The following is a 25510-nucleotide window of genomic DNA, read 5'->3' as shown; positions in this document are numbered from 1 at the left end:
CAACAACAACCACAAAATCCCCCAAAGACTCTAGAAGCAGCAGATGACTGAGGGAGAGAGACCGAGGGTGGCCCCTCTTCTTGGGCTCTGTGCCTCAGGCTTTGTATCAGCTGAGTTTTGTTTTATTGGCTGCCAGTTTGTTTTGAAAGGCTGATTATAGTTTCACCCTAGTGTGCTTTTCAGTCTTCTGAGTTAATTTTTTTATGGCCAGAGTTCCAGGTTAATCACTCCTCTCCTGATGATGTAAACCGGAAATACGTGAAGCAGGTGGATTTGGTCAGCCACCCTGGGGTCAAAGCCAGTTTCCCTGGGGAGAGCCGGGCGCCTCATTGCGCAGAGGCCAGCCCTGCAGTGGGACCACTTGGGTATTTCCATACGGTGACATGTGAGGCTTCTGGCCAAGGTCCGCGTCCACGTGGATCAGCCACCTTGGCCCATCTCGTTCCCAGACTGCATCTGCTCTGAACCAGCAGACTCCTCAGTGTTCACATTAATTTTCACGTGTGCCTAGTGAAGAAGTGTCACCCTCTTTAACCTGACTTTGCCCTGACCCTAAACGGCTCTTCAAGCCGCCCCTCTCTTGTGAATCTTTTTTTTTTTTTTCATGGCTGTACTGGGGATTGAACCCAGGACCTCATGCCTGCTGAGCACGTGCTCACCCACTGAGCTATACCCCATCCCCTTTTGTGCATCTTCTTTATTCACTAAGGGATTAAGAGCACAGACTCTGGAGCCGCTGACTGGGTGCCCTTGGAAAGGTTAGGTAACCTGTCCGTGCCTCAGGTTCACCACCTGTGAAGAATAGATGGTTCTGGCACCTGTCTCCTAGGACGGCTGTGAGGCCGCAGTGAGTTCGCACAGGGAAGCATTTAGAACAGTGTCCTGAGTGCTGTCAGCGTTTGCTAATTAAGCGTGCCGGGGTGTGACTGCCCCCCAGGCTCTCCCGCTGCCACGCCCGTCACGGGCCCCGCCCGCTGACTCGGTGCCCTCCTTCCTCATACCTACTTGTCATAGTGCTTGCCATCTTTCAAGCCCAGGTCAGATGTTCCTCCTTCTGTGAAACCCTCTTCCATTTCCCAAGCCACTGAGGCCAGCCTCTCCTGCCTGTGCCCTAGGAGGCTGGTTATTGCCATTCCCGCCTCCGTGGAGGTTTCTGGAAGGCAGGCTCTGTAGCTGTTCACCTGTGTCCTCCTCTGCTGCTTGTGTGGGAGGTGGGACTGTGTAGGGGTTAGAAATCGCCAGGATATCCATTTGGAAACTAGCTCTGCTACTTACTGTCAGTGTGGCCCAGGGCAGGAGGCCATGCCCAGTGCCTCCCTTTCTCCACCCCTGTCATATGGGGATGTTTTATGGGACAAACCTACAGGCTGTCACCAGGCTTCAGCGGGGTAACACGTGAGCGGTGTGTAGGCTGCGCCTGGGCTGTCAGGAAATGGCAACAGTCATGACTGACAGTGTGGAGTGAATGACAGACTGGCTCAGTCGGGGGACCAGACGGGGACCCTCCCGCCTTTCTTCAGCGGCCTCAGCCTGACCCACAGTCCCTCCTTTCCAGGGCCCCCTCCAGCCAGAGCCAGCCTCCCGGCTCCTCCTGAAGATGCCCCTCCTTCCTTAAAAACCGACCTTCCCACCTCATCTGATTCGAAGGTAAATCCCCCACCCCCAAGTGACAGCCCCCAGCTTGTGACTCTCTCTCAAAAATACAGCTTGTTTATTCCTTGAGACCAGTTTGAGGGTCAGGGGTCAGGCTGAGGGGGAGAAATGAGACCCACCGAATTACTCTGAGCTTCTAAGACTCAGAGTGCCGGCCTTCAATAAAGCAGGGACGAGGAGGGGAGAGGATGCACTTAAGTTTCTAATGAGCTTTTCCGTTATTGGTGTTTAAATGAGAGCTGATAATCGATACCTTCGTCCCCCACAAATACCTTAGTGACAGCAGCCGTTTGCTTACAGACTGCCTCCCCTCCAACCTTTTTTCAACCCGAAATGCATCTGAGTTATCCTGAATTTTTAATGACTTGGGTCCTACCTGGGCCACAAGTGGCTTCTGTGGGTCTTAAGCACTTTTGCCTTCCTGGGCCATTTCCTTCATTAAAAAAATTTTTTTTTTTAAATTATAGTTTACTACTGTAGTGGTATAAAGATATAAGCCAAGTTGGATTAAAAATTAAACCACCCCTCAGCTCTAGTGTTCTAAGATTCCCTGAGGTAGTAGGGAAAATAATATTTTCCGTATTGATTCCATATTAATACTGGTCCCTTCCCCCTGAATTCCCAGGATTTCAGCACCTCCATTCCTAAGCAGGAAACACTTTTGAGCCTGGATGGAGACAGCCTTTACTGGAGCGAGGTGGATGTGGTCCAGGCAACCGATAACTTCAACCAAAACCACAAAATCAGCGAGGGGACCTTTGCTGACATCTACAGAGGACAGGGGCACAGCTCGCCGTTTGTCTTCAAGAAGCTCAGAGAGGTGGGCACTTCTTGGTTTCCATGAAGGGGTGGAGGCTGCATGTTGAGGCTGAATTTTCATGTTTCATTGTCTTTTCCCACAGACGGCCTGCTCAGGGCCAGGATCAGTCGAAAAATTCTTCCAGGCAGAAGTACAAATTTGTCAAAGGTAAGCCTCCCCTTTGGAAAATACTTTGTTTAATAATGATGATAGCTAACTTTTATATACTGCTTTCTAGGTGGCAGGTATGTTTTAAGCACTCTCTTTATGTAAACTCATTTAATCCTCACAAGAGCCCTGTAACATAGCTACATTATTTTACACATGGGCGAATTGAGGCACAGAGAGGTTAAGTGTCTTGTCCATGATCACACAGCTAGTAAGTGGCAGAGCTGGAATTTGAACCTAGGTTGGTCTGGCTCCATAGTCCATGCTTTTTCCACATAGCCACTATCTACATAGATTAGAATGATAAAAGAACCTTCCCTTGATTGACTTAGCTCCTTCCTTCCAGCGGGAGGAAATTTTTTATCCCATTTTTTGAGATGGGCAGAGACTTACTGATTCCAGCTCTAAGGCAAATGATGACCCATGGGCTCAGCTTGGCCCCGCCTGTGTTTGTATGGCCTGACAGCTAGGAATGGTTTTTATGTTTCTAGAAGGTTGAAAAAAATACAAAGGTTATTTCATAACACATGAAAAATATATGAAATTCAAATGTCAGTGTCAATAATGAAGTTTTATTGCAACCCAGCCACATGTATTTCTTTCTGTATTGTCTCTGCTTTTGTGAGATAGTGCGCTGTGGAGTGATTGTGACAGAGGTCAGATGGCCTACAAAACCTAACGGATTCACTGTCTAGCTCTTTGCAGAGGAATCTGACTGACCTCTGGTCTTGAGCAATAGGGGCCTTCCAAAGTCATCCTCAAGCCTGCATTTTATAGATGATGAAACTGAGGCTGGTTAAGTAAAGTGAGCCTCCTTGTCACAGAGTGTGGCAGGATGGATGAGGGAGGTCACACTGGGAAAAAGAAGGGGAAGGATATGTGGAGGCCTGGACACTTGTCCTGGCCCTGCCATCATTGCCTGATGGATTTAACACACACATACTGGGCACCTCTAATATGCTGGACACCAGCTGTCACTCAACTTGGCAAGTCACCGTCTGCGTTCCTCTGCCAGTGTGCAGCCTTGGGCAAGCACTGCATGGTGATTGTGGAATATTTTAAGAAATAAAAAAAATTATAAAAAAAGTAGAAGTCACTGATTTCCCATCACATGTCACAGTAACTACTACTGTATTAATATTTTGATATGTTTTCTTTGATCCTGTTTGTACATGTGTGTGAACTCATACACATGCACACACATGTATACGCATACTTATCTCCACACACACTTAATGGAGACTAGAAACCTGATTTCCTTTCTACCCTGGCATCGTGCCCTCCTTAAGTTGGCTGTCATTCCTTCATTTGTTGATTTGGTTGATTTGGCGTACGTGAGTCTTCAGGGCCTTTCTCGGCTCTCGGGAGTGCAGCCCCTGCCTTGGGGAGGTTTATGGTCCAGTGGGGAGAGTGAAGTGTAGATTGCTGTAATGAGTGTGAAAGTGTGCTATGGGATGGCCTGGGGGGAGCGGAGCAGGGTTGAGGGATCAGGCAGGAGGCTGCAGTGCGGGGGAGAGTCCATCAGGGTCTGACCCAAGGCAGAGGAGGGGAGGAATGAAGGGGGCATTCTGAAAGATATTCATGACAGTGAATGGTGACTAACTGGATTGGGGAGGGAAGGAGGTTTCTAGGAAACTGAATGGATGGTGGTGCGCTGTGCTGAGGAAGTAACTGTGGGCGGAGAAGCAGGTTTGGAACTTGCTGAGTCTTGGCTGTTTACTGGAGCTTCGGGATGCAATTCAACATTCAGGTCTGGAGTGTAGGATGGGCCTGGAGATGAGAGATTTGGGGGTGCTCATCACAGAGGTGAGAGATTCCTGGAGGAGCAGCTTGTAAAACAAGATGATGAGCTCAGCTGGGGAGACTCAGGTTTCAGAGGAAGGCAAAGGAGGAGGGTCTTAGTGGAGAAGCCAAGAAAAAGCAGTCAGAAAGGCAGGAGGGAACAGTGACTCAGAACCCAGCAAAAGAGGATTTCAGGGAAGAACCCCAGTCCTGGGAGTCAAAGAGACCTGGGATCTGGTCCTGGCTTCAGTGCTTGCTAGTCATGACCTTGGGCAAGTTCCTTAACCTCTAAGCTTCTGCTTCTAGAAGACAGGTGGTTAGGGTGTCACGTGCTGCAGAGCAGTGAGTCGGGATAACTTCAAGTTCTTTGATTTCAAGCTCCTTGAAGGCATGCAGTTGTCATTTGTCTACCCTGGTGCTGAGCTCTCAGGGATCAGAGCATGTGGTACCAGGGAGGTTACTGGTGGGGTCAGAGCATTTGGTACCAGAGAGGTTACTGGTGGTCTCAGAGGGGTGGAGAGGGTAGAAGATAGGAAATGGAGCAGTCTTTGATTATTCTTTCTGTCTGACTCCTCATTCCTGCACTGATGCCTGATTTCAGATGCTGCCACCTCAACATCTTACCTCTGCTGGGCTTTTGCACTGGAAAACAGTTTTTCAGCTTGATTTACCCATACATGGCAAATGGTTCCTTACAGGACAGACTCCAGGATCAGGTAAGGGGCTGGGTCATGGTCAAAGAACAGAACTAGACAGCACCCAGTTAGAGAATCAAGGCCATTCACAGAGGCCCTTCAAGGAGAGGCACTGGGCCAGGATAGAGGAGATCTGGTTAAACATCTTCAGGTAAAAACCTATTTAAAAAGTTTTTTGACCAGAGGCATATAAGCCAAGAGCAAGACAAAGGTACCCCATAACGCTAATTTTATTCAACATTGTTCTGATGTTGCTAGCCAATGCAATAGGACAAGAAAAAGAATAAACAGTATGGAAGAGTGGAGGCAAATTTTTAATAAAAAATGCTATTCTAGTAAATTCCTATTTGCTTGTGAATTTATGGAATATCTCTGGAAAGATACAAGAAACTGGTGCCTGGCTACCTCTAGGGAGAACTAGGAAGCTGGGGTACAGGATGGGAGGGAAACTATTAGTCCATACTCTTGTACCTTTTGCGTATCACACCATGTAAGCGTAATACCTATTAAAATTACAGTTTTTAATACAAACAAAGTTCCTTCCCATGAAATCCTGAAACAGAGGGGAAAATGTTATTCCACAACAGAATCATTGCTTCCCTTGGCAAGGACCAGACAAAGCAGTTATTCACAGTATAGTAATGATCATTAACGTTGCTGAGCTCTCACTGTGTGTAAGACACTATGATAGTGGCTTACCACCTCTCCTTCAGGCCTTGCCACAGCCCCAGAGATTTCCCACATTTTCAAAAAGAGGAGTCTCTGGCACAGGGAGGCAAAGTGACTTACCAAGACGAACATAGCTGACAAGTGTCAGGGCTAGAGTTTAAACTGGGGTCACAGGGCTTCGGATTTCAGAGTTTTGGAGAAGAAATCTATTAGTATGGCCAGTTCTTAGAGGATATGGGACCTAAGATAGGACCTGAAAAGTTTAAGTGGTAATATCACCTGAGGACTCTGTCTTAGAACAACACCTGAGGAAAGGTTGGAGAACTTAACCCACTCATAGTCCCCATCAGCTCTTATGAAATCTCTGCAAATACTCATAAAATTGGTGCAAGGCCCATGTGGTTGGTGTGCCAACACAAGCCACCTAGCTCCTCAGCGAACCAGCCCCTCCTAGAAAAAAATTCCAGAGTTGCCACTGTGCTGGTCATGATAAAATAGCTGCTGGTTATTGAGCACTTAGTGTGCGGTAGGCACTATGCTAGGGGCCTCCTATGTGCTTGTCTGAGTCTTTAAAACAACCCTAAAGCATAGGGATTAGTATTTCTATTTTATATCTGAAGAAATGGAAGCCCAGAGATGTTGAGTGTCTTCTCCAAAGTCACACAGCTAGTGCATATTCCTAGCTGGGATTTATACCTAGATCTGTCTGATGTCAAAACTGGTACCGTGCCAGTGAACCATGATGGCCGAGCCCTGTTGCAAAGGACATGAGGGCTGGAGGGGAGACAGGAAGCCAGGACCCGCCATCGGGACTTTAAAAAGGCACAGAGGTGACTGTTCTCCTCCTCCTCCTCTTCTTTCTCTCAGGATGGCTCAGACCCCCTCCCCTGGCCCCGGCGTGTCAGCATCTGCTCAGGGCTGCTTCGTGCCGTGGAGCACCTGCACGGCCTAGAGATCATCCACAGCAACATCAAGAGGTGAGAGGGTGGGCTGGGCTCTGCCCAGGGCCCGGGGCCACGGGGATGAGACAGTGCATGCTCCTGGGTCCTGCTCCTCTCCCTCCATCTCTCTTCCCTTTGACTTTCTCTCCCTCCTCGCTTTTCCTGGGTCTCTTCTTTCTTGTTACAGCCTCAAAAATCAGTGTTTCTGGGTTGCGGTCTGTCTGATTGCTGTCAACATGAGCAGCCTGTCTCCACGTTCGTCTTTCTGGACTGCTATTTCCCCGAGAAGCCCTTCGCACCCCTGCTGTATTTCACTTTCCCTCCAGCAGCTGGTCTGGGCTGGGTCCTTGAGCTGTGGGCCGTGTCTGCCAGGCCCCCTGGGCTTTTGAGCTCCTTGCTCAGGGTCTTCTGGGAGACCTGCCGTGACTCGGGTTAGGCGTGACCCTCCGCATCTCAGCACCGTGCTCCCAGGAGCAGGAGGTGCCTGTCTGGGGACTGGAAGCATGGGAGGGATGCCAGAAGGCCAGAAGGTCTGGTGAAGCTGACCTCGAAACCGTAGAACTCCCACTTGCCCAGAGTTCTCTTCCCATTTGGCAAGTGGGAGCCTTTTCGTCTTTTTCTTCCCCCTTATCTTTATTTGATTCACAATTATCATAGCGAAAAAGGAAGTGAAAGAGCAAGAGGTCGTCCTGGCCCCACTGCCCTGACTCACCGGCTGGCCTCCATTTTCCTGTTTTCTTTCCAGCTTCTGCCTGCACAGAAGTCTTAGCCCTAAGGGCGCACCGTTACTTCATTACGAACTCGTATTTTCTTCCCCCACCGTGATTTAAACATGCTCAGCATTTCCCCACATTGCATGTCATCATTTTTTGCCACCTCTTAGTCTTCCATTGAAGGTGTCTGCCCAGCATTTACATAACCACTGCCAATGGCAGGTACTGGAATTAGTGTCTACTTTTGAAAAACCACTTGGGGTTAGTTGAAATATTTTTATACATGTAGCTTAGTTTTTAAAATGTCTTGAGTTTTCCTTTGAAAAAGGAGTCATTTCTGAGAGTGTTCATTCCCTTGGTTTAGGTAACTGGGTCCACGATGTTTTCATTGCTCTTCTTCCCCACGATCTGAGCATGTGGACTTCAGTCACCTGGGCGAGAGCTGGGCGTTGGAATAGCTTTGGAAGGGATGGAGCCAGTGCAGCCTGTGGGCTTGGCAGGCTGCAGCTGATGAGGGCTGACATCCGTGGGGATCAGGATGGCTGCACCTCTTTGGCCACCAAATGCCATTTCTGGGGCAGCCAGACTCATCTGAGCACCATCCCCATTTGCTGATGGAGGTTGGCTCCAGTCTATCCCTCCGCCTATCAGGGGTGGCTCATAAGCTCCTTGTAGAGGGTCCTCAGTGACCCTAACTTGCTGGCACTGCTCACTAATAAGTTCTTTTCCAGGAGGTCTCTCTCCATGGCAACCTCGCCTGTCCACCTCAAAATGAGAACATTCTCTCTGCTTGCTTTCCCCACAGCTCCAATGTTCTGCTAGACCAAAACTTCACCCCCAAGCTGGCTCATCCGATGGCTCACCTGTGTCCTGTTAGCAAGAAGTCAAAATACACCATGATGAAGACCCACCTTTTCCAGGCCTCAGCTGCCTATCTTCCAGAAGACTTCATCAGAGTAGGGCAGCTAACAAAGCGAGTGGACATCTTCAGCTGTGGAATAGTAAGAGCTTTCTTCTCTGCTTAGATGAGGGCCTGCCCTTCCCACGGCTCCTTTGTAGGCACAGCATATAATAGAGGCTCTTAGAAATGTTCCACCACGTATAGCGGGGGTTGGCAAATTATGGCCCACAGGTCATAACTGTCCCATGGCCTATTTTGTATGGCCTATAATTAAGGATAGTTTTTACATTTATAAAAGATTGAATAATAGTAATAATAATAATAAAAGGATGTGTGACAGAGACTGTTTCTGGCCCACAAAACCTAATATTTATTGTCTAGCCTGTTACAGAAAGTTTGCCAACCCTTGAAGTAAAGCCACCCATGAGTGTCCAGATTCTAGTAGGCTACAGATATCTCCTGACTTCCCTGATTCCTCATCCAGCCAGCCATCTAATTGTCTCTCTCATTGTTTATTCTTGTTTGTTCATCTGTTTTGTCACCTGTCCATCCATCAGCCCACGTATCTATCCAACCATTCATCCAACGACCATCCATCCATCCAATGCCACCTGTCCACTCAGTATGTAATCCCATCCCACCTCCCTCCTCTTCACCACCACCGATCATCATTACTGTGTGCAGGGCACTTGAAATGTAAATGTAACTAAAACACAATCCCTCCCCTAGGAGTTCACAGTCTGAGTGTAACAGCCTCCAAAGTCCATTTCCCTGAGATCTCAATGGGTTTGATGTGTTTAAAGGGTTTTGAGAGGGGGAGAGTGTAGCTCAGTGGTAGACTATGTGCCTAGCATGCACGGGGTCCTAGATTCAATCCCCAGAACCTCCATCAAAAATAGATAATGAATAAATAAATAAACCTAATTACCTCCCCCCTCAAAACAAGCAAAAAGAATAAAGGGTTTTGATGTGTCTAAGTAGGTTTGAGAAGTGCTGGGCTGAGCAAAGTTGAGCAGGAAAAAAAAAAAGTTACCACAGAATTAGTCAGAGCCTTTAATATGGTAATAAGCCTTTAATCTGATAATTGTGAGTTTACCACGATCGATCGGTATGGACTGTTTTCCAAATTCATTTGACTACAGAACCATGTTTTCTGAGGATCACTAATCATCAGAGACCCATGGAACCCAGTCTGGGAAATGCTGGCTGAAAAGAGGGGCAGGCTCTGGTTGACCTCTGCCAAGAGCCAACAGCTGCATCTTGGACCTCGCCTTCACACTTCCTCTCCAGCCTCAAATGCTACATTTCCCCTCTCTGACCGCAGTCTCCCGTCGATCTGCTTCTCCAACTAATGCCCTTCCTCTGAGCCACCTTCTTCCCTCAGCCCAGCCACCACATGCCAGATTCTGCTTTCCTCTGTCTCCCAGCCCATCGGTTCTTCTGGGTTCCTTGTCCCCCCACCCCCACTGCGAGGGGCTCAGTGAAGCTCAGCAGGGCCAGCCTGGGGTCCCGCTCCTTTAAGAACCAGCAGCACCGAGCCCCTGAGGCTGCCAGACAGGATCCTGCAGAGTGTAAGAGCATGGATTTGAGTCCCAGCTCAGTTCCTTTCGGCTACCGTGAGCTAGGGCATCACCTGTAACTCTGGGCCTCAGTTTTGTCCTCCATAAAATAGGGGTAACGGCACATATGGAGATTAGTAAGATGCTATATGTGAACTGGTTAGCAGAGTATGTTGCATAGATCAAGATGATTATTATTACCGTGGTTATACAGTAGATCCTTGTTGTTTATCTATTTTATATATACTAGTGTGTATCCCAAATTCCAAACCTTCAGTCTTTTTCTCAGCGCTGCCACTGACAGATGGTATGATTTTGAACTTCGGTTCCTCTTGTGGGGAACGCTGCGTTCCTAGGTATGTTTTGATGAGCACTAGGTGACCTCTGTCAAAGGCCCAGCACAGGGCCTGCCATGTAGAAGGGGCAGAGGAAATGTTTGTTTATTCATTTCTTCTTTTGCTTTCCTCCCTTCTTGGCAGGAGCTGGTCAGGAGTCCCTTTTTAATTGGCTCCCATCCACCAGCTGCAGGAGTGCCCTCTCCTGCCCCCTCCAGGCCACTGCCAGTCTGTTAGTAACCACGTGGGCCCTTCCTTTGAAGGTGGAGGATTTCTTGGCAGCAATGTGAGCCTGTTCTGACTTTGAGAGAAGATGTGGGAGGGAGGTTTGACACTTAAGTGGGGTACTCACCCCCTCTATTTAGAAGTGCTAGATCAGGATGTCCTGGAGAAGGATATGGTCTCAGATTTTAGTTCCTTGCCCAGAGATCACCTAAGCACGTAAGGAACTGAGTCAGAATTTGAATCCAGGCCTGTCTGACTATAGACCCCTTAACCAGTGTGCTATGTCTGCCAAGGAGCCCTGTTCAAAGCAGGTTTCCCATTTATTAAGACACATATCACAGTTTTGCGGTGGCTTATCCTGGCTCAGGGCTGTACTCCATTCATGAATGGATGAATTAATGAACAAATAATGTTAATAAAGGCCTGTGGATGAAACATGCTATGGGTGTTGCCAAGGGTTTCTGTTTAGAGTGGGTATCTGCACATAGGTTCCTTCTTTTTCTGAGATTGACATAGCAATGCTTGCTTACCATTTCTGATGGGTTTTAAATGAAATTATCTTTAAAATATAGTGTTTGTGTGTGTATGTATATGTACATGTGTACAGATAGATGTATATACGTATATATAGAGAGAGATGTGTATATGTGTATATCTATCTATCTGATGGAAATACATACACATTTGGCTTCTAACCTTCCTGCCTTCCTATCAATTAATTCAAATGTTCTCCTAGCAGCTGACAGCATGTTTAGTTGGAGGAGGTATTTAGTGACATTCCCAAGTTCCAGATTTGGGGCAAGCGTCTGTGCTGGCCAATGGGAGAGCCAGGCCTGGAGCTTAGACTTCGTTCCTGAGAAGAAGCTTCTCATTTTAGCCAGAATCTCCCGCCTGAACTTGTGCATGCGTGTCTGAACCGTGCTAACTCTGTTTTCTCCAGGTGTTAGCTGAGGTCCTCACGGGCATCCCTGCGATGGATAACAACCGAAGCCCAGTTTACTTGGTAAGGGAATCAGTTACTTCTGGCTCACAGCTATGTGGGGTCAAGGGATAGGGAGGGCAGGGTCCTCCACTGTACCCATTTTACAGATGCTAATGAAGCCTCAGTCCGGAGTTTGATATGCATCTGTGCAAAGTAGCTGTAAACTCCCCTTCTCACTCACCAGCCAACAATTACTTTTTCCTGATAATAGAATTTAGAATGTTAAGGGGAAACCCATATCTTCTCTCTACAAGTCAGGCAGTCAAATAGGGTTTGTCTTTAAAGTGGTAAAAGTTAATTTTAGTCCTTTTAAACAGGTTTCTGTAATGAAAATTGTAATTGCCATTGGTAGGTTTAAAGAACTGTCATTTAAATATGTGTGCATGTATGTGTGTATAGTGTCATTTCAAAAATATAACAACACAGCCTGACTCTGTGTTTGGCACTTTATATACATTATCTTTCTAAGTCACCTCGGAATCCCCATGAGGTTAATAAAGTCTTTCTGTTCATCTACAGTTGAGGAAAGCAGGTTCTGAGGTTTGCCTGAGATCTCAGCTTTACTAAATGTCAGAGCTAGAATTCTGAATCAGGACTTCAGAGCCCAAGTTCTTAACCTCGATGGTCTCCTGACTGTTTAAGTCTCATGACAGTCTAACCATATGGATTCATTATTGTTACCGTCCCCATTTTACAGATGAGAAAACTATGGTCAAGGTGAAGAGAGTGGTTTCTTGCCCTCTGCAGTGAGATCAGTGGTGGAGCAGGGATCTGAACCCATGTCTTGTGTGGAGTTCTGCCCCCTATGCATGTTCTAGTCCTCTTGATCTGTTTGGGAGGGGAGCACTTTCCTGACTTGACCTTGAGGCCACTGGAGCAGCTGGCTTTTTTTGTGACTAGGCTCCCAAAGCATCCCTTGAGCCCTGGGCTGGGGAGCAGAAGGCCTCCCCTGCACGGAGACAGTCAGGACCTGTCCCTTTGCTGAATCCCCAGAGCTCTGCCCCTTGGGGCACCGGCCCCCTCTACTGCAAAGAGGTCAGTTTGGGCAGCTCAGATGTGGTTCAGGGCAGTTTGGGACAGTTTCTCATATGCTGACAGTTTTCTCAGAATGCGTCACCCAACCTTCCTCTGGGGCTCCCTGGGTGAATGTCAGAGGAGAATGAGCCTTTTGAGACACTTGTGGGACATTTTCTAGAAGGCTTTTTGGGTAAATGGTTTCTAAAAATATGGGGGAAATAATTTTTTAAAAATCTAGTTTCTTTCTCTTCTTCTAGTCCCAGATACAGTCTCTTATCATCTCCTGCTGCAGGACCTGTAATTAATTGTACATGTAGTTAAGATTCAAGTCAGAGATGAAAACTGCTGCCTGGTATGGTCCAGGATGGGGGGAGTAGGGATCTCCCCAACCCTCAGGAGCGTTCATGGCTGCAATGTCTTTGGAGGTCCTTGGGTGGTTTCCATCAAAATTTAAAATGTGTGTACCACTTGTACACTAGGGAAATGCACACAAGTGAGGAAAGACAGATGGACCAGGATGTTCACTGCAGCATTAGCTGCAGTGGTGAAGCGCTGCTGGCAAGTGAAATATCTGTCAGTTGGGAGGTGGTTAAAGAAATGACAGTGTGATCACACACAGCATGGAATACCATGAGGTTGCTTATAAAAACACTTTATACGTTTGTAAATATTTATAATGAGGATAAAGATATAATATGATAGAATTTGACATACATGCATGTCTATGAAATTGTCCCCAAAACCAGATAATGAGCACGCGCGCTCCCCCAGGAGTTGCCGCTTCTTGCCGCTTCTCCTTTGCACACCTCCCCGCCATCCCTCCCAGTCCCTGCCACCCCCCGCAGCCATCAGTTCGCCTGCTATCACTGTACAATTGTACAAAAGTTTCCGATTTCTGGAGTTCCCTGTAAGTGAAACCGTAGAGAGTGTGTGTGCGCCCTACTGTTGTCTGGCCTTTCCAACTCAGCACAGCTGTTCAGAGACGCACCCGTGCTCTGTGTGTGTGTCGGGAGGTCTTAGGCGCTGAGTGATGTCCTACTGCGCGGATTTCCCACCGTTTGTCATTCACCTGTTGATGACATCTAGGGTGTGTCCAGCATTTGATTGTTACAAATAAAGCATCTGGTACCTTTGTGTGGGGGTCTCAGCGCGGACATAGGCATTCGTTCTACTGAGGTGTAATTCACACTTTTGAGGTACACACAGTGTATGAGTTTTGACAAATGTAACCACCATACTCAAGATGTGGAATGTTTCTGTCATTCCAGAAAATTCCTTCAGGCCCCTTTACAGTCAGTCCCTCCCCCCCACTTCCAACCCCCAGCAACTCCTGATCTAATTTCTGTCAGATAGTTCTGTCTCTGCTGGAGCGTCAGGTGGGTGGAATCTACAGCGCGTGCCCCTTTGTCTCCGGCTCCGTCCACTTGGCGTGGCGCTTTCCCGTTTGGTCCGTGTTGTACATATTGGTGGTTCATTCCTTGTACTGCTGGGGAGTATTCTGCTGTACGCATGTCCGACCATTTGTTTATCCGTTCACCAACTGCTAGATATGTGGGTTGTTTCCAAGTTTGGTTAATTCTGAATAAAGCTAACATAAACATTCTTATTTTTCTTTAAATGAGAGAGACATACATTCTGATAGAGAAATATCAGCAAGTGAGAAAAGCAAGTTCAGCACAGTATGTCGTGTGATTCCCATCTTTGGTAATAAATAGATCAATGAATTAAAAAATCGTAACTTATATTTTCTTATTTATTTGGGGCTAGTTATAGTACCTACCTGACAGGGTTTAGTGAAAAGTTAAATATATGTGAAGTACTTAAAACAATGACTAGAACATAGTAAGCACTATGTGTGGTGACTATTACTTTTATTATTAAAACTCTTATTTTAATAGCTCTTAGGAGGTTGCTTGCTATTATCATAATTTTATATATAACTAAAGTGATTTAACTGTGAACTTTTATAGCAGAAAGTCTAGAATAATATAATCCAAACTGTCAGCAGGGCTTACCTTTGGAGAATTGAAATGGCAGGAAAGATTAACTTTTGCCCTAAATCTTCAACTGCTTCTATTTTAGTTTTTAACAAAAAATGTTTTTTATAATATTGTTGATTTTGTAATAATTTCTGTTTAATTAAAAATTTTAGGGGCAGAGGGTATAGCTCAGTGGTAGAGTGTGTGCTTAGCATGCACCAGATCCTGGGTTCAATCCCTAGTATCTCCATTAAAAAAAAAAAAATAAAACCTAATTACTTCCCCCCTCAAAAGAAAAAGCTTAATTTTTTTTTTTTTAATTCAAGTAACCTGCCTACTTGGCTTAGAAAATTTTAACAGCACAAGGTAGCAACTCCATGCCTCTTTCCCTGGCCTGCCCTCAGGGATGACTTCTTCCTTAAAAAGCCCTTTTTATTATAGACAATTTCAGACGTACACAGAAGTAAAGAGAATATAGGAATCTCTGTTTGCCCATCCCATCAGTGATCCACATGCTTTTCTTTTCTTTTTCTCTGCCCCTCCCCAGCCACTCCATGCTTTTATTTCTTTTGCACCCCAAACTTTTTTGTTTGTGTATTTTAAAGCAAATCCCAGATATTATGTTATTTCATCCATAAAATATAGTTTTAATTCCTTATTATCATTTAACTACCTATTCCATTTGTAGGTTTCCCAAATCATCCCAGAAATTGGTTTTTAAAGTTGGTTTGTTTGAAGCTGGATCTAAGTAAGGTCCACATGTCACCTTTGATTCTGTTTCTGAAGGCTCCGGGTCTCTAGCTGCACCCCTCCCCCCTCTTTCTGTCTAGCATCGCGTTTTTGCATAAAGTGGGCCACTTGTACCGTAGATTGTCTCACGTTCTGGATTTTTCTGATTGCGTTTTGTGGTAGCCTTGACTTGTTTCTCTCTTCCTCCTGTTTCCTGTGACCTGGTTGTCAGCTCTTGAGACTTAATTAGAATCACGGGCGGCACTGCTTCTGGATGGCTCTGTGTACTTCCTGTTGCATCACAACATGAGGCGTGCGGCAGATTGCCCTACTTTCGGTGCTGAGATTCATCAGGGTCCAGGTGGAGTTGCTGAGTCCCTCCATTACTAAGTTCCCCATCACTTTGCCATGGAGTGTTTTTATTATTTTTTTAATGAAAGTACTGGGAATTAAATCCAGGACATTGTGCATGCTAAGCACACGCTCTACCACCCCATGCCCCCCACCTCCCCACCAAGGAGTGTTCTTGAGGAAGGTCAGCATCTCCTGGTGACCCTTGTTGGACAAGATCCACAGTTTCATTGGAGGTGGTGATGTGGTGAGCATCTACTTCCACTGTTCTTTCAGGGCAATCGCTCTGAACAGTTTCTGATTCTGTTTCAGATGCTAGTAACCTCCACATCTGTAAATAATACGCTTCTACTCCTTTTTAACTAATTTGTCAACTTTAAACACCATTACACTTTTTAAAAAGATAAACATTTAAAAAGGCAGAGCTTACGTGGCAGCTTGAGGTTTTTAGTCTCTGGGTATTTAATTGCTGATGGTGTTAGATGTCTAAGTATTTTCGGACCTTAGACAACCCATTTTCTCCATGGGGAAACTGAGGCATGGTGGGGGCTGTTCTGTTTCGTTTTTAAAGCAAATATCAGGACCCATGTCTGATAATCTCTGATAATCTTTTATTCTGAATTATAACTGTATTTGTACAAAAACCTGTATGAAGCCATAAAAATTTAGCTTTACATTTAATGAGTCACTTCTGTTAAAAATAATAAAATCATACAAAAAGGAAAAGACACTCAGCCAAAAAATAAGTTCATGTGTACAATTTGTGAAAACATTTATGAGACACTTACTATGTGCCAGGTACTGTTCTTGGTGCTTGGATACAAAGGTGAACAAGGTAAAGTTCCGCCCCTCATGGAGCACTCATTCTGGTAGGGGAGAACAAATGATATTTAAGTAAATGAAAACATGTGTAATTTGAGGCCGGTCGTTAGTGCTATGAAGAAATGGGAAGTAATGTTAGGGGATAGAGTTATGGAGTCAGGGGAGGGCTCTTAATGATCAGGGAAGGCTTCTTGGTAAAGGTGACATTAGAGCAGAGACTGAAGTGAGGGACCAGGACATGGTAAAACTCTAGGTACATTCTAGACAGCGGGAACAGCAAGTGCAAAGGCCCTGAGGCAGGATGAGCTTAGGGGCTTCCAAGACAGAAGGTAGAGACAGAGTGATTGAGTACACTGAGCTAGAAGGAGAGAAGGAAAAAAGAAGATAGGATAGGTTGGCAGAGGCCAGATTGTCACAAAATCTGGGGTTTCTGACCATTGTTAACAGATGGGAAGTATTACGAGACATCAGGAACTTTTGATGTTATTTCTTCAAATATAAATGCAAAACAGGCCTGTAGAATGGTTGTTAAATATAGGAAAGTATAAAAAATAAAATAGAAATCATTCTGGAGGTGACTACTATTAACATGTGACACCCTGCCCTCTGGTGTTTATTTTATGTATGTCTATATACACATGGTTTATGTTATTTACATATTTATATTTAAATATATATTTATATTTTGTATTATTTATAGCATGGATTTTCTTCATTTTTGCATTTTATATACTATGAAATATTATATATAATGCATATTTTATATAACAAAGTATGTTGAAATATTTCTATATAAATATTTTATATAGTTTTTAAAATGTTATATATTATAGATAAATATATGTTACATATTTGTATATTATATAATATAGTGATATAAAATATTTTATATAGTTTACTAATAAAAGACTGTATATCTATGAAATATAATTACAAATATGTACATATATAACATTGTTTAAAGTATATAATATGTCATATGTATATAAATGTGTATATATGTAGAATATACATGGAAATTTTATATGTGAAAGTTATATTATTCACACAAATAAATATACCAAAAATATAGACAACAAATATAAATGTTTCATATGTTAATATAATATATAATAGATTAATGCAGTATTATATCAATTGATATTATACCTAATTATATTACATATGAATTTCCTATATTTAATGTATTTAATTGATATTAGTATTTAATATATTTGTAACTTATTTATATACTTACAAATAAGTAAATATATGCATATGAAACATTATGTAACAATTTATGTTATACAAATATACTTATATATTTATATAGAAATATATTCATTACTATTTATATAACATATCTTCTGTTTTATGTATAGTTCAGATTTCTGCTTTCTAAGTAGCATAAAATGTTATAACATGTAAATACAGAATTTATAAAATATAAAAATATACATAATAATTATTTATGTAGTAAATCTCCTATTAAATATACATGGGCCAGAATGCTACAGCCTAAAATGTTTATTTTATATCACAAGAGATTATTCCTGTAAATGTTAATAAGATAAATTATTAGTGTAAGGAAAGTGCTCAGAATGTGGCAAGTACTGTATAAATGGTAGCTATTATTACTATTAATTATTATCACTAATAAACTACTGAATATTTACTTTAAGTATCACACTAGCGATATGAGTGTGCTATGGAATGCCCTGTACCTGTGAGGAATTTAACAATTCTCCAGTTCTTGGCTGTTTTAACTTGTTTCTGGGGTCCTTGCAATTAGTTTTTAAAAAATCCTGTTTGTTTTCTGAGTGTTTGCAGCCCCGGTGCAGTCCTGGAGGTGGGTGGGGCACATGTGGCGGGACCCCCAAACCCCTGCACCTCACACCTGGGCGTTTCCACTCTTCTTCCCACAGAAGGATCTACTCCTCAGTGAAATCCCCAGCAGCAGCATGTCGCTCTGCTCCAGAAAGGCGGGTGTGGAGAAAGTGATGGCCAAGGAGATCTGTGAGAAATACCTGGAGAAGAGGGCAGGGAGGCTGCCGGAGGCCTGCGCGGAGGCCTTGGCCATGGCCGCCTGCCTCTGCATGCGGAGGCGCAACGCCAGCCTGGCGGAGGTGAGTCTGCTGCTCAGCCTCTCCCCAGCGGTGAGCACCGTCCTGGATCATCTGGGCCTCACTTCCCCGACCGCATGGGTCTGCTGTACCAGGCACTCGGTCACCATCCCTTCACTGAGAAGTGATTTCATACACGAGGGCCGTATTTGGTTGCAAGTAGCAGACTTACTTTCTCCGAACCTGCTTCATTCCTCCTCCTCTCTGTAGGCCCTTCTCCGTCCCCTCATCCTCCTGGTCAGGGCATACAGTTATACTCTTTTACGTGTCATAGTTCTGTGTTCACTGAGAAGCCAGGGCTCCAGGTCCCAATTCCAGCCTCTCAGTGAGAGAACCTGATTGGCCTAGCTAGGGTCAAGTGTCCACCCGTCGGCCAGTCAGGTAAGGTGAGAGGGGGTGGGGTCTGCTATAGAACCCTGGTGGCCAGCGGGTCGAGCCTGGGAAGGTGGAGGGGCCACGTCCCAGAGAAGGGGAGCATTCCTTAGCGCATGCGCTGGTCAGACACCCCAGAAATCAACCACCACAGCAGATAAAACCTTTTCCTATGGACACAATAGGGAGAGGTGGTTTCCATGGTAACAGGTGTAAATTTGGGGACCAAATTTGCTAGGTTTTTCTGAGGACAAAATAACTGCCTGAGTGGGCTCTTAGAGGTCATCCCACTGAGTGATTTTCCAGTGGTGTCTGGCAGAGAGGGGCGCCTTGGGAGTGCCTGCTGGGAGGAGGAGGGCGGGCTGGGGGGAGCTGTAGGCCCCACCCATGACTCCAACCAGAAAGCCACTGCCACTTCTCATAATTGTATTGGGTTCTCAGTATTTTATTTGAGGAAAGGGTTTGGTGGCTGAGAAAAAAATCTTCAAACACCGCTGCTGTAGCCCAAGCTTCCTATTTTACAGCTGGGGACGTCGGAGCCCAGAGAGGAGAAGGTGAGGCCAGAGGGAGTTTTGGTTAGAGCTCTCTGGACTCCTGGCTCAGGCTCATGTCCACCATCTCACACTGTGAGGTGGTGGGAGCTGGAGACCAAGTCATTGCTCTGCGCCTGGGCTGTGCTCCAGCTGCCTAAGTGCCGCAGTGTTCAGTCACTCATTCAGCAGTTGTGTGCTGGGCCCGGGGATATATCGGGAAACTAAGCAAGCCCAGTTCCACTTTCCTGGAGTTCACAGACATTGTGCAGAAACCATCTGGGGAGCTCTGGAATAGTGTCTAGTGGGGGCCCCACCCCAGCCTTTGGCGAGGAAGTGATGTGTAAGCAGATGAAGAGCAATCCAAGCAGAAGGAACAATTCATGCAAATAGCCTGAGTTGAGAGACAGCCTGGATGGTCAAGGGCCTGGAAGAAGGTCAGACTGGCTAGAACACAGAGTACATGGGGCAGTGGCTTGCCATGAGGCGGCTCCGGAAGGAGGAGTCCCACAATAGAGGGCTTTGCAGGCACAGTTAGGATTTTGAGGAAGTCCCTGAGGGTTTTAAGGAGGGGAGGGACATAATTGGATTTATGTTTTTAAAAGATCTCTCTTCCTTAACCACTTATTCTTTAATTCAGCTTTTATTACTTCATTCATCTCATTCTTCATTCAATTCATTTCATTCTTTTGTTCAGTGTATCAGTTAAAGTACATTCAAAGAAGCTGCTACAATGAGGAGTCTCCAAAATAAGTGATATAGAAGTTTATTCTCTTTAGCTTAACAGTTTGACTATAGGCAGTCCAGAGCTGATGTGGCAGTGCCTCAGTGTTGGGAATTCAGGTTGCTGTATTGTTTGTTGCTCTGCTGTCCTTACATGTGGCTTCCATTTCAAAGTCCAAGATGGCTGCTGTAGCTCAGGCCATCACATCTGCATTCCAGCTACTGAAAGGGGGTTAAAAAGAAGAACATACCCTCTTCCTCTTAAGGTTGTGACCTGGATGTGCAAATATCACTTTTTCTCACACACCTATTGGCCAGAACCTCGTTACATGGTCACACCTAGCCACAAGGGAATGTAGTTTTTAGCTTGACAAATATTTATCAGGCATATACTGTGAAGATTTTTCTGGAGAGGTGACATTTAAACTGGGTCTTGAAGGATGAGGAAGCAATTGCTATGTAGAATATAGAGGATAGGGCACTCTAGGGGTACAAAGAGGAATGAGAAATGGTCCTTGTCCACAGTATTTCACAACCAAGCTAGGCAGATTAGAGATCCCCTAGGTCATGGACTTGACATAAGCAGATTTGGGTTCAGTGATCAGCTCTGCCACTCACTGACTGGGTGACCTTAGGCAGGGAAATTAACCTCTCTGATCTTTAAATTTTTTCTTTATAAAAATTCATTGTACATCACATGTCAAATGTGCTTTGTAAATTGTAAGACACCGAGCAGATAAGATTTGTTATGTTTACTAAGGGTATGTTTATGTGCCGTTTGTGTGTGTAAAGAAATATTCCTTCCCCATCTCCCTCTAATTTTCCTAACCTCCCTAATCAGAAAAGCCCACAAGGGCAACATCTGTATTACTTAGGGCATTTCTAGTTGAAAGTGATAGAAACTCAACTCAGATTCTTAGACACAGACATGTTGTGGGACACAAGAGTGGCAGGCCGCTGACACCGTGTAGCACTGGTTGGTAAAAGAAGTTACCAGCAATGAGGGAGGAGAGTAAAGTTTATTAGGTCCTGCTGCCATAGTCAACAGTGGCCACACAGACGAGGGGTGTCTGCGTGAGCACCAAGGACTGGTTGTCAGTGTGTTTTATAAGGTAGGGCCACAGGGTGCCTGATCGGCTTGTGCACGAGTCTGATTGGTTGTAGGTGAGGTAAGAGGTTTAGGGTCCATGAAGGGCAGTGGGGCTTGTGACTCTGATAAGGTGGGCTGAAACAAGCCAGCCTGAGCTGTTGTGAGATTAGGCATTACCTGAGGCTACCAGTTTGTCAGGGCAAACACACTCAGTAAAGAATGTACTTTACCTGTCGAGGGATGGCAGGCAGACATCTGAGAGCCCAGGAATGGGGGTGGTTGGACTTGGAAAGACCCCAGCTGGCCCCAGCTGGCAAGACAGAGAGAGGAGAGACGGAGAATATGAATGAGTGAATGAATGATTTATTGACTCATTTAATCAAACCGCAGGCAGGACAGGCATTGCTGGGGCAGTTTAGACCCATGGTCTCAACCAGCAAAGGTGCAGCTATCTGTATCTCTGTTCCTGTGGCTCTCCCTCTCCGCCCCTAGCCTCTGTTTTACTCTGTGTGGGGGTTTCATTTTTTTCCTGCTGTAAATGGGTTTTCTGTGTAAGGTGGGGAGTCTGGCTCTGTCACTAGAAAAGAAGGAAGAGCCTTTCCTCAGTAAGCTTTAAGTGGAAGAATCCCAGAGAGGATCAGAATCCCTCTCTGGGATTCTTATTGGACTGCTTGGGTCACATGCCCAAATCTGGACCAACCATTAAAGTCAGAGGAAGGGAATACTGTGATTGATCCATCTGGGCCATGTGCTGGGGTGGGTGGGGGCAAGATCAGCTCTTTTCCTAGGAAAGACGCTGTTCTTCCAGGGAAAGCAATAAGCATTTAATCCTCCAGTGTCTCTCTCCCTCCTGAGGCCTAAGAGAACTGTTAGATGTTTAATTTCAGGTAGAGCCCTTGGTGAGTGCTCTCGTCTGTCCTCCCCAAGGTGTGTGGCTCTGTGGCCGCTGTGGAAGAGCAGCTGAGAGGTCAGGAGACGTCGCTCCCTTGGAGTGGGCTTTCCGAGGGCACAGACTCTTCCTCCAACACCCCGGAAGAAACGGACGACGTGGACAATTCCAGCTTCGAAGCCTCCTGCTCCATGAGGGCGGCTTCCTGGGCTGGGGCTGCCGCCTCGCCTCCCGCAATAGCGAATGGGGATGGCAGGCTGCCGGCAGGCGGGGAAGTGGAAGCTGACTCCTCCTCTGATGCCTGCGCTGGTCCAGAGCCTCCCCAGGATGGTAAGCATGTGGTCTGAGTGCTTAAACGTGTTCATTTACGTCCCAAACTCAGCCCATCATTTATTCCTTCTCTCCCTCATTCACACGTTCATTTGGTTATTTAGCTGTTCACCTACCAGCTGGCTGAGCAAAGAGAAACCTGAGGCAGTCATCCTCCCCCTATGTCTAGTCCATCACTCAGTCCTAGCCATTGACCTTAATATCCCTCAGCTCCATCTGCTTCCCTGCATTGCTTGTCCTCACAAGCCCCCGTCCCTCATCTAAGCCACTCTCTTCTTGCTGGATGGCTCCGTGTGTCCTCCCTGATGCACTCTGGCCCCTCACCAGTTCTTTCTCCAAGGGCCAATGAGAGTGGCTTTTAAAAGCAACTCATGTTTAAAGCCCTTGTGTGGCTCCCCATCGTACTTACAGACCAAGTCAAAACTCTCCCTCTGGACCAGCAAGACCCGGTGTGATCTGTCGCTGTCCACCTTACCATCCTCACCTTACAGCTTGCCACCTGCTTCCAAAGATACCCTCTATTTCTGCCTCTAGGGTCCAAATACACCAGGTTTCCTTCTGAAATAAAAATTCCGGAGGCCTTTACAATTCAGGGTCCCCATCCCCTAGAAAAACGTGGTTCTGTATCTCAGACTCTGACTTCTCTTACTGTTCCTCCTCCCACAAGGAAGTGAGAGGAAGGAGAGAGAGAGGGTGTAAGCTTCATTCCAATCCTTACCCCTCACCAGGGGAGAAGCCTGGGAGCCCTTCCTCTCTGAAGGTGGTGGGGGCAGGTGGCAGGGCTTCCCTGCAAAGGCAGAAGCAATGACAATGCTTGTTCTTCTCTGGGCCTGATGCAGAAGCTGGATTTAAGTGAGAAACTATGACCAGGTCTGGCTTTCTAAGAATTATAACAATAATAACTATTTCCAAATACCCTTTATTCAAGTTGCTTTTTTTTTAACTTTGTGTTGAACTTCAGCTACAGAGACTTCATGGAAAATTGAGATCAATGAGGCCAAAAGGAAACTGATGGAGAATATCCTCCTTTACAAAGAAGAGAAACTGGACAGCGTTGAGCTTTTTGGCCCTTGATGACGCAAACACAGCTGAGGACCCTTGTCCTCCATTGGAAAGATGAATGTCAAATCAAGAAAAAGATTTGAGGCAGAGTCAAGATCTCCCAAGGTACACAAACATCAGCTTCCCTGCGGGGAGAGAGACACTTCCGTTTTACCAGAGTGAGTTAGGAGAGACAGGACCTCAGCTTTCAGAGACACAAAAATCTATGATGCCCTCTTCCTTTCTGGGGTTTGTCAGAGCCCTGGGCATCAGGAGACTGAAGTGGAAACGCTAGTACATGGGCCCAGGTTGTGGGTGATCTTGTGGTTCCGGGGAACGTGTGACTATAACCATCCCAGCAGATGCCATGGCCCGGCTCTCACTCTCGACAACTGACAGGGCATTCTGAGTGCCAGTGGCACTTTCCAAAGTCAAGATCTCTTGGTAATATTTGCCACCAACAGCCTGCAAACTTCCATGACCTGAAAGACTGTCAACTTATGTCCCAGTGTGATTCTATACTCCCTCCTCAAGGTCTCAAGTTTTACGAATACCAGCCACCTGGCGGAGGGCTCTGGAGGTTTTCTGCTTTCTCTTTTGGAAATCTTGCAACCCATGGATATTTATTGAATGCCCGCTCCGCACCTTATCCAACCATACCACTAATGCCAATATTTTTAAAAGAGCTTTTATTTAGAGACTATGTATTATTTATGGCTGGATGAAGAACTGGGAGAACTAGTTTCGTGTTTGATTGTGCTGCTCATTAAATCAGTCATTTAATTTCTGGAACCTCAGTTTCCTTGTAAGTAACATGTTCATTCTCCTTCCCTGGACTGTTGGGGAGAGCAGGTGAGACGTGGCTACAGAACAACTTTGAAAATGCACTTGTCCTGTTTTATAACATAAATAAATAAAAAGAGCTTAAATGTTTATTTCTGCCATGTACCTAACATTTATGCAGTGGATCTATTTCTGAAAAGTCATGTTGTAAATCTTTTTGTGAAATGCTATTTTAAATTCAGTGTGTCCTATTTTAAATAACCCTAATATAGTGGGTTCTTTCTTTTTATTTTTCTAAATAAAAATACATTGGTAAAGTCAGCAAATATCCTGTAATTAGTTTTGTGTCCAGATGAATTTGTTCGGAGAAGGTGCCCTGCATCCCTGAAGGGTATCGTGGGGTGGCTAAGAAGTTGGATGCTGGCTATAAAATGTTGGTTGTTAGTAGTTGCATGATCTTGGGCCAAGTTAGGGAGTTACTCTGAGCCTGTTTTTTCATCTATACAATGGGGAGAATAAAAAGTGCCTGTTTCATAGGTTTGTTGTCAGGACAAGGGGCAGATTCTGCCTGGTGGAAGCATTCAGCAGCCCCCCAGCAAGGTCAGTTTTGGACTGATATGTAACAAAGCCGGGTGGGCTCCAGCCCCAGTGGACGGTGATCTGTACTGACACCAGCGTCTTAAGCACTGGTGGCTGTGAGGATTCAACTAGAGTCCGTGTTAAGTGCCCCAAAAAGGACCTGGCATGTGGTCAGCACCTTAAAATTATGAGCAGTATGTTTCCAGGGCTTTTTGAGCAGTACAGCACTAATTCCAGGAGGGTTATGTTATCCAGACATACTGGAATTTCCAGACCAGGGCTTCATATATTTCTGAAGAGATCAGTGAACAACTTTTGAGAATCTATGAAAACTTTGGGCCTTTTTCCATCAGTAAGCTGTAAATTCATACATAGAGAATTCTGTAGCTGAATTCCAGGGATTCGTGAGCACTATGATGTCTTTCCATGAATCCCCAGAGGGAAGGCCTGACTTTTTTCAAGTTAACAAATGCACATGACAAAAAAAAACAAAAACAAAAAAAAAAACCCAAACAGTACAAAAGGTTACATGGGGGATTCCCTACTGGGAACTTAGTCTCTTGTTTCCTCTCCCCAGTGGCAACCACTGTTATTAATTTGGGGTATTCTTCCAGGGATGATAAAAACATTCAAAAAGAAATCTTTTTTGCTCAATTTTATTAGTCATGAGGGAAATGAAAATCAAAACCACAATGAAATAACCATTCACACCTGCTCAGATGGCTGGAATAAAAATGATAGACAAAACAAG

At 45.3% G+C, this 25510-nt stretch overlaps 1 protein-coding gene across 2 annotated transcripts in view; it reads left to right on the top strand.

Annotated features, from left to right (window-relative positions):
- IRAK2 (interleukin 1 receptor associated kinase 2) overlaps nucleotides 1–24506 on the top strand; it is a 52615-nt gene extending 28109 nt beyond the window's left edge. For both annotated transcript variants that reach the window (XM_010984939.3, XM_031470875.2), the window contains 10 exons: nucleotides 1556–1647; nucleotides 2279–2473; nucleotides 2556–2620; nucleotides 5004–5118; nucleotides 6634–6743; nucleotides 8226–8421; nucleotides 11381–11443; nucleotides 18225–18425; nucleotides 22065–22356; nucleotides 23318–24506. In XM_010984939.3, the coding sequence (XP_010983241.1) occupies nucleotides 1556–1647; nucleotides 2279–2473; nucleotides 2556–2620; nucleotides 5004–5118; nucleotides 6634–6743; nucleotides 8226–8421; nucleotides 11381–11443; nucleotides 18225–18425; nucleotides 22065–22356; nucleotides 23318–23430 (1442 nt within the window). In that variant the 3' untranslated portion in view covers nucleotides 23431–24506. The remainder of the gene's footprint in view (nucleotides 1–1555; nucleotides 1648–2278; nucleotides 2474–2555; nucleotides 2621–5003; nucleotides 5119–6633; nucleotides 6744–8225; nucleotides 8422–11380; nucleotides 11444–18224; nucleotides 18426–22064; nucleotides 22357–23317) is intronic.
- The last annotated feature ends 1004 nt before the right edge of the window (nucleotides 24507–25510 follow it).

The sequence above is a fragment of the Camelus dromedarius genome, chromosome 17 (genome assembly GCF_036321535.1).
Source record: "Camelus dromedarius isolate mCamDro1 chromosome 17, mCamDro1.pat, whole genome shotgun sequence".
NCBI classification, from domain to species: domain Eukaryota; kingdom Metazoa; phylum Chordata; class Mammalia; order Artiodactyla; family Camelidae; genus Camelus; species Camelus dromedarius.
The sequence above is the reverse complement of the archived record's forward strand: the minus strand, read 5'-3'. Positions and strand labels throughout refer to the sequence as shown.